This window comes from Sprattus sprattus (genome assembly GCF_963457725.1).
Source record: "Sprattus sprattus genome assembly, chromosome: 2".
NCBI classification, from domain to species: Eukaryota; Metazoa; Chordata; class Actinopteri; order Clupeiformes; family Clupeidae; genus Sprattus; species Sprattus sprattus.
This window is the reverse complement of record NC_137921.1, coordinates 18,215,843-18,226,128: the sequence shown is the minus strand read 5'-3', so window position 1 is coordinate 18,226,128 and position 10,286 is coordinate 18,215,843. Positions and strand designations below refer to the sequence as shown.

Below are 10,286 nucleotides of genomic sequence, written 5' to 3'. Positions count from 1 at the left end.
CAACCCCTAAGTGGCATTCCTGGTCATACTAACCTACTAACCTCACATAAGGTCAAAAGGTTAAGGTAAAATAAAGCTTACCAGAACTAAAAGGACATGGTTTGCAAGGCCACATCTTTCCCAACAGAACAACAATTTTTCTTCTTAGTTACATAATGGTGTGCATTAAAGCCCTCCCTAATATATATTTCAGCTGGTCTCAGGATGTAAAAAAAAAAGATAGGGTATATTATTTGGTTTTATTTCAATTTTCACAACTAGAGCGCATCTGATGAAAATAAAACCTGACTTCAAATTCATTGCATTTTGATGATAACTGTTATCATTATGGTACAAATACTGCCTTATTATGTACTCATATTGGAACTTGGTATCACCAGGTACACAAAAGTAGGCACTCTACTCGGTCTGAAAAAAGTGGTATCAGTCCATCCCTACTTTCTATCAATCATGCATCAATCCATCCATCACTTTTCATATCTTTTCTTTAACACTTTATCTTCCAAATAGGAAAAAGCCCCAAACATTCAGGCATGTAGACACCTGCTGTCAGGCTCTGTTGGTTTTGCTGAAGATGTTCTGTTAAATTCATGCTAGACCTTCGCTATTGACTATTGCCCACTCACAGGCTTATTTCTTTTTCGACTCAAACAGATAAGTGTTCAGCTCTGTGTGCCTGATCTTGGTGTGGAAACATTGATTAAAAGGTCCTCACTAGTGTGTTTAAACAGAACTGAACTGCAACCCTTGGTGTGGGTGACATAGGATGACAGTGAGACGAACTTCATTACCCAGCGCCTGCAGGGATCTCGCCAAATTCTATTAAAGAGCTCATATTTGATGCTGATTGGTTAGAGGGTGATGGAGATTGGGGAGGGTGCTTTTTTTCCTCAATTGTGTTAGCGTGGAAACTGAGCTGAATTACCAAAACATCATCTCCAGATAAGGCCTCACAGCACATACCAGGGTGTTGCTGTTAAGCACACACACACACACACACACACACACACACACACACACACACACACACACACATACACACACACATACACACACACACACACACACACACACAGCTCAAAAACAGTGTGGGTGATTAGTCCATGCTGAAGAGCCCTGGCTTTCAGAACTAAAGAATCTGTACACACACACACACATGCACACACACAATCAAGCATTCCCCCACAGAATACAGATTGCCAGTGAACACTCAGATATCACACACGGGTCAGTTTCCACAGAAAGAGGGTCAATAGGTTCCATCTATGGATCCAGTTTCTTGTGCATCTACAACTTTGGCGTGTGTACAGTGACAATACAACAACCCCATTTTAGCATGTGAATGTGTGTGTGCACATGCCTTTACAAACAGGATGAAGCATGTGTTCATGCACCAAACACACACACTTAAGGTTAGACACAAATACATGTGACATTTAACTGCAAAATGTAGCTCAAACATATAATGATACAACCTAAAATACACACACACACACATGCTCAGAAATACAGACTTGTACTCATTAAGCTGTCTTGAAGTAGTGAGGGAGCAAGAGACGAAAGGGAGAAGGGAGAAGGGGGGGGGGGGGGGGTAAGGAAAGAGGGCGATTTACATTTTTGGCATACAGCCAACACTAAAAAGGAAACACTATGCTATGACAGAAATGCAAGCCTCCACCCCTACCGTCCTCCTCCTCCCGAGAGAGAGAGAGAGAGAGAGAGAGAGAGAGAGAGAGAGAGAGAGAGAGAGAGAGAGAAGGGAAAAGGGAATGAGAGAGAAGAGAAAGGAAAAGAAAAAAAGACTGACAGAGACAGAAGAAGCAGAAAAAGAAGCAGAAAAAAGACAGAGCGACAGCATCTCTACGTGACAGCAGGCAGAAATGTGGGGATAAGCAGGGTAAGAGAGAAAGAAGGACAGAGGGAGGGAGAGAGAGAGAGTGAGCGAAAGAGGAGAGGGAGAGAGAAAGACACTAATCCTGACTATTCGGCCATTTCTGGTGATTTAAAAAAAGCTGGTGTTTGGAAAATGGAGTATTCTCCAATAGACATATTGCATCAGACAAAGCCTGAAACACGCACACGCACACACACACACACACACACACACACACACACACACACACACACACACACACACACACACACACACACACACACACACACACACACACACACACACACACACACACTCCACAACTGCTACAAAACACACAGCCACAGGACTTTTAGGACACACAAACTCACAGACACAGACACAGAACATGCAAGCCAGGTCATCCTAAAGATGCGTGCATGCGTGTGTTCTACACCCTGTCGTCTTCTAAGGCTCTGCACAGGCACAGTCTCTTCTAATTGATGTGTGATTGATTAACGAAGTTCACCTGGGCCAGGTGAGAGATGTGATAGCAGGCAGAGAGACTACTCTCCTCTCCTCTCTCTCCTCTACTGTCCTCTCCTTCCTCTACTGTGCTCTGCTCACCTGCCTTTCTATCAGAGGGCTCTGGCATCTCTGTCATATCATGATAAGGACGGAGTCCCCGATTCTCAGCGCACACACTGAACGGACTGCCAGAAGTGTTCTGGATCAGAATCACGGATGGCACTTTGAACTACTGTCTGGGCTCTAGGTTTGTTGCTTTCTCTTTGGTCTTGATTTCACTGCGTGATGTTGTTTCTAATATGATTTGGAAGACATCATTAAAAGAGTGTTCCCAAACATAACTGTTTGTTATGCAACTTGTTTATTTTTTTATTATTATTATCATTATTATTTTATTTATTCGTTTTTGTGGTATACGCCTGAGGGTTGAAGGCATATGCATTAATGGGATGTGTCATGACAAAATCAGTCCAATGTCCAAGTTTTCATTCAAAATACATTCCTTAATCTCTAACCTATCAGTCACCAAAATATTTTGCTGCAAAATTGCCTTTGTAGGTCAATAAATGTGTACACGGTTAAGTTTAGTCAAGGGCATGAATATTTATTTCTGTTTGTTTTGTCCGAGCAAAACCATCAGTCTTCCTGGGTCTGACCACGTCATGTCTGGTGTAGCCATTTACCTCTGCAAGAGCTCCTCATGAATATTAACCTCAAATGTGGAGAGAACAAGATTTGAGCCAATGGGAGAGCTGTTTAGAGGTATACAAATACTTAACACATAACATCACCAGGTACCTACATTCTTCCCGGGGATTGGACAATTTTGTATCACATGCAGCGCTGGGCAGTATGGACCAAAACCATATCCCAGTATTTTTAGACAGAATACCAAAACACAATATGTACTGGTATTTCGGGCTTAATGTCAGAGCCACAGGTGAGATGTCCAAAGCACTGTGATCAAAATAATACCTTATGCAAAGACAGGATTTCCCTCTCTGTTTGATAATACACTGATGAAAATCATGTAAATGAAAAATTATATTAATATATAAAATTAAAAAGGCCTCTCTTTGAGAAAGCTCCTTCAGCTCTGATTCAACATCATCACAGACTGATTAAAATAGAGTAAAATTACAGAGTTTAACCCTATTGACACTTCTAGAACACGGCTGCTGATTCCAGAACATTTTAGAAACCCAAGGGAATATTACAATTCTTAAATGAATTGGTTGTTAGGTAAATACAGCACTGCAATCACCAGATTGCTTTAGTTTTGTTTGCAGATATTATACTAAAAGACTAAACCATACTGCCTAAAATAAACAGCAATACAAGTGCCTTGAGCGAAACCAGATATTTATTTCAAAATCAAAAATATATAACTTAGCAGGTGGGGTAATTGTCTGTGAAACTGTATCAAAACTTACAAATTGTAGGCGAATGAATTACAGACGTGACTGGACTCGTTATACTACTGTCTGGTTAACTAAACATGCACTGTTTAACACCAAAATTAATCTCAACTTTCTCACATTGGTGACTGGCAGAGGTAACACCCGTACAATTAAAAAATGAAAACATCTAAATAGTTAAATAGATACATATATTTGGTGTTTACTCACTTTGACTAGGGTCTGAAGAAGTCCAGGTGTATTAATATGAGACTAGGGTCTGAAGAAGTCCAGATGTATTAATATGAGACTAGGGTCTGAAGAAGTCCAGGTGTATTAATATGAGACTAGAGCCTGAAGAAGTCCAGGTGTATTAATATGAGACTAGGGTCTGAAGAAGTCAAGGTGTATTAATATGAGACTAGGGTCTGAAGAAGTCCAGGTGTATTAATATAAGATTAGGGTTTAAGGTAGTCCAGGTGTATTAATATAAGATTAGGGTTTAAGGTAGTCCAGGTGTATTAATATGAGACTAGGGTCTGAAGAAGTCCAGGTGTATTAATATAAGCACATTCATGGAAACATTCGGACCGTCAGGAGCCGTTACAGTGAAATAGAATTTGAATTCAATATCTGTCCCTGAGTGGGTAACATAGCGCTTCGACAGATCAATTTACATTTAAAGAAATTGCCCAAACATTAAGCAGTGGAAATGATTTTTTTTTATATTTTACTGATGTGGTTGTCATTTATCTCTGTGCAACATTTCATCATAAGGGTTGAATGACATGATGAATCAATTTATGTGCACTGACTTCAATTTACACATGACATGAAGTTCACGGTTGATTTTCTCCAAGGGTGATTTTCTTCCTGAAAATACCTGAAACATTTTCATGAACTCCTCTGGATTGGCTGCACCAAATTTAACAAATTATGTTTAAATTTCATTAATTGAAGATTTAGAATATTCAATAAAACAACTTTTTATTTTTTGACCAACCGGACTGACACCACACATTAATTTGTGTTTGCTGCCCGGTCCTTCCGTTCACTTCCTGATGTTGCGTGAACATTCTAAATCTACAATTAATGACATTTTAAAATAATTTGTTAAATTTGGTGCAGCCAATCCGGAGGAATTCGTGAAAATGTTTCAGGTATCACATAAGAAAATCACCCTTGGAGAAAATCAACCATGAACTTCATGACAGAAATCGAAACATCATTTCGTCATTCAGCCCTTATGATGAAATGTTGCACAGAGATAAATAATATGTTTCAATACTTCTCCTTGCTTTGGCTATTTAAGCTACGATGGTGAAAGGGAGAATGCAATCACCTCACCTGGCCTCCAACCTAGGTCTATGGGGCTAATGCTTCCCTACACTCTGACCATAAAAAGCCAGACTCACTGATATGGCAGACATTCTCAGCCAATATTAACAGCATTCTGTCATAGAGGGCATTTACTTTGGTCAACTGTGTGTAGTGTTTTGCCCCATAGCGCCACTAAATGGCAGGCAAAAGGGTAAATTCTATTTTCAGAAATCAATAAACACAATATGTTCCTATACTTACATCAGTAATGTGGTTGTGAAGGCATTATTAAAAGAGGGGGTTTCCCAATATTCTAGTTCCATCTTTGCTTTTTGTTTATTTATCGTGACGCTTTTCACTGCATTTGTTTGCATTTTTTTCTGGATCTGACAAAATGAAGAGCAATGCATAAAAACATAAAAAAAATGCATAAAACCAGAACAAAATGAATTAGGAATAGCAAAAATATTATCTTTTCTCTATTTTACATATTTTCATTTTTGATGACAGTAAACCTTTTCATGTGGCACAGTTAACCCATCTAGCCCAACTGTCAGTGATGTATTCAATTACCATACGTAATGCTGTTGTTTAGTTTGCCAGGCTGCTTTAGCCACAGGATGTTTTGGATGGAAGTTGTTCCACAGAAAAGCATGGTTCAGATTTCATGCTGTTACAGCCTTGTGTTAGTCACAGCACATATCCAAACATGCATCCTTCAAATCTCCACTACAACCAATATCTGTAACTAATGAGTTACGCCAGTGTCACTGAGGGAAAAAATTGCAGCAGCCCTAATTACACCTCGTAAAACATAAATATATAGTTTATGTAACAAAGGTGTACAGCCTGTTCGTAAAAACATGCCCATCAGAAAGAGTTCATCAGGCTATTTAGTGAAAATTACCTAAACAAGTATTTGCAGTTATCTCTCTCCCACACTCCCACACACACACACACACACACACACACACACACACACACACACACACACACACACACACACACACACACACACACACACACACACACACACACACACACACACACGTGGGGGTAGGGTAGGACCACTACAAAGTGGCTGGTCTGAAACTAACTCTCTGTGTGTCTCTCTCAAACACACACACATACACAGATTCCGTGTGTGTGGGCAGAATGTAAGACAGATGGGTTTCTCGGGGAGTTTTTCCTGTGTTCTGAGCCCTGGGCTGAGGGACTATCAGGGCAGTTCTGATCAATCCTAAAAAGATCAACAGTGTCAACAGTGTGACTCATGCACTCACAGCTCTGCTGGGAATACACACAACATACACTCACTCTCCACATCTCTCTCTCTCTCTAGCTCCCTCTTTTCATCTCATCTCCCACTCTCTCTCTTTCCAATTCCCTGTTTGTCCCTCTCTCCACATTTCTCTGTCTAGCTCTCTCTCCCTACATCTCTTTCCGTCCCCCGCTGTCTATCTCTCCACATCTCTTAGTTTCTTTCCATCTCTCTCCCCATATCTCTTTCCACTTCCCTCTTTCTTTCTCTTTCTCTATCACTCTCTCTCCACATCTCTTTCTATCTCCCTCTTTCTCTCTCTCCACATCTCTTAGTCTCTTTCTATCTCCCCCTCTCGATATATTCGCCCCTCCCTATGCATTTCCATCTCTGCCTCTAATCAACCCAGACAAACACATACCGTACAAACACAGATAAAAGCAGTCTTGCAGCAGAGCCCCCCCCCCCCCCCCCCCCCCCCCCCCCCCCACACACACACACACACACACACACACACACACACACACACACACACACACACACACACACACACAAAGCGCGAAAAGCAATTATTTTTATTTTTAATTATTTTGAATGCTGCTTTTGTCAGCCAATTAAGGATGCTCTCACTGCATGAACATTGGCAAGACACACACACACACACACACACACACACACACCACACACCACTGTCCATAACTCTTAACAGAAACAACCCCAAAATACCTACACCCACAAATGCACAATACCCACACACACACACAAACATGTGCGCGCACGCACACACACACACACACACACACACACACACACACACACACACACACACACACACACACACACACACACAAGCACACAATCACACAGAGCTACGTATGCACACCACACACAATCACACAAAACCTGTGTACACACCACACACAGACACTCACACACACACAAGGAGGCTTTTCTTACCGTGAAGATGCGTCGGCCGGTACGGTCAAACGCCACACAGTAGACAGAAGATAGGTGTCCCAGAATCCTCTTGTGCATCTTCATATGCTGGTACACGGCTGTGGGCACCAGCTGGCCAAGTCGGTACGTGCCGTTCAAACGCCGGCTGAAGGACGTCTCCACTACACATACGCACATACACACACACAGAGGCACATTGAGCGCACAGAACACAGAAGAAAAAGAGAGAGAGAGAGACAGAGAGAGAGAGAGAGGAAGAGAGAGAGAGAAAGTAGCATCAATTTCAGAGGGCAGCTTACATTTCCCTGGTGAAAAATTAAACCTCTGCACAAATACAGATGAAGCTAAATATATCACTGATTTTCTAAGGTACTAACACAGAGTGTTTGACAAGAACTCAACCCACACACACATGCGCACACACACCTCAAAAGGCAGATATCACTCTCTCTCACACACACGCACACAAAAACACAAACTGAAAAAGCACGCACCACACACACTACAAAAGACAAACTGTTTACATTAAGAGTCGGATGATTATCAATCCTGTTCATGAAGTTCATCATTTTCCCTTCTCTCTGTATCGGCATTTTTACTAATTAGCTCGCTGAGAAATATAAATCCATTTAACGTCTTTCATAACGTCTATACTGTTCTCTTATTGGCAGAAACATCGACACTTCAATAGCCAATCACCACTGCTGAAAAAAAAACATGTAGGAATCACGATTGCATACATACATAAAACAGAGTTTTTTAGTACTGTATGTGAAAGGGGTCTTGTGTGTTACAGTGGTACAGTAGATAGAGAAGCTGTTTAGTCATCAGAAGGTTGCTGGTTGATTCCCTGTCGAAGCGTCCCTGAGTAAGACACTGAACCCCCAAATGCTCCTGATGCTCCAGTGTGCCATCAGTGTAAATGTAAAATGAGTATACATCCTTGTAAGTCGCTTTGGATACATTTAAATATACTACAAAGTGGGGGACAGAACAGTAACAGTCCCTTTGTCTCCTTAACAGAGGGGCCCTGGAAGATTTCACATGGAGGAGAAGCACAGTGAAGCAGCATGACTCACTCTATGGTTGCACTAACAGCCAGACCTGATGTCACAGACCTGATTCACTCATTTTATTCACTCACACGCTACACCCCCCCCCCCCCCTTCCACTCTCTCTCTCTTCCTCAAGTCCCTTATTCTCTCCAACATATCTAAGCTCTTTCTCACACATGTAATCAGTTGCCTACTGACTGGCCATTGATTTTCTCAAAATACCGACATAAAACAAATGTATGGCATGGTTGTAACACAATTGTATATGGTACAGTGCATACACACGCACAAGCACACACACACACACACACACACACACACACACACACACACACACACACACACACACACACACACACACACACACACACACACACACACACACACACACACACACACACACACACACACACACACACACACACACACACACACACACACACACACACACACACACACACACACACACACACACACACACACACACACACACACACACACACACACACACACACACACACCTGACGAGTCTAGACCAATAATGACCAGTTAAAAGAGCCCATACTAGAGATCAGACAGACTTTGATGATAATATCATATTATGTAGCGCTTCCTGTCAGGACTGCTCCTCCAGCTTAACCACTGTTTTGTGATGCCCTTTATACCTGTTCCCTAAATGTCTTTATGCCCTTGTTGTGGTTAAGGCCTCGTGCATATATCTGAACTAACAAACACATGGACTTAAATAACAGAATAGAAAATATGCAAATTGATCGAGATATGCTGTAAGAAACGAACCAAATCAACATCTCTTGGGTGTCACTTGTCTCGACACCCATTGCCTTATCTGCCTCAAATACACGTGATCAATCTCTTAGACAAGTAAACCCATTAGCAGCATCAACCCTCTATGAAGATAAACCAGTGGACCCTTAGAAAACACAAACATAACCATCATAATTAACACACACACACACACACACACACACACACACACACACACACACACACACACACACACACACACACACACACACACACACACACACACACACACACACACACACACACACACACACACACACACACACACACACACACACACACACACACACACACACAAACAAACGATCTGGGGGAAAGGTTAATGTGAACTAAGCAGCAGCATCAGTTATGTTATCAAGCTGTCCTCTTACTTATTCCTCTTATTATCTTATGAACATTATAATAGGATACATTACATTTTCATCCTCACACAAAACATGTCATTTTATTGATGAATAGCTTTTTTAAGTATTTATTTCTTTCTCCAATTTGATATCAATTTGTAAAAGAAACCTGAAGTTACATCCATTATTTCCCTGATAAAGCAACTAAACCTATGTGAGCCTTCGGGCCTTGGGCTTATTTCTCCAATTTGTTTCCAGTGAAATGTGTGTGTCCCTTTAAATTAGGGCGACCAGACATCCTGTTTTTCCCAGGACAGTCCTGTTTCTCAGCACTGTATGTAAGTGTTCCGACTTATTCTGATAAAAACAATCACGATACGTCCCTTTTCTCCTCTTTTCTTCAATTATAACACCAGGGTTAAGAGCTCAACTCAATTTTATTTATATAGCGCCAAAACAATACAATTCGTCTCAATGTTACAGAGCCCAAAGCCTGAACCCTCCTAGAGCATTAAGATAAGAGCTACAGGAACACGTGTTACTCATGGACACATAATTCACTGATGATCGAGAAGACATAGGTACCTCACTGGGGTGTGCTCTTACCAGTTTGCCATGCATTTGTCTAGCTTTCCATTTGATACAATGGCAAACTTGAAAGAGGGCCAGAATTTCCACCAGGAATCCCTCCTAACATCTCTCTAAATATAGAAAGCTGCAATAAAGTCTTTCATATCGCATTCCTAT

General features: G+C 41.3%; 1 protein-coding gene across 2 annotated transcripts in view; it reads right to left on the bottom strand.

Annotated features, from left to right (window-relative positions):
• Positions 1-10,286, bottom strand: part of phip (PHIP subunit of CUL4-Ring ligase complex) — a 59,055-nt gene that overhangs the window by 41,579 nt on the left and 7,190 nt on the right. For both annotated transcript variants that reach the window (XM_080833613.1, XM_080833614.1), the window contains exon 7: positions 7,316-7,476. In XM_080833613.1, the coding sequence (XP_080689739.1) occupies positions 7,316-7,476 (161 nt within the window). The remainder of the gene's footprint in view (positions 1-7,315; positions 7,477-10,286) is intronic.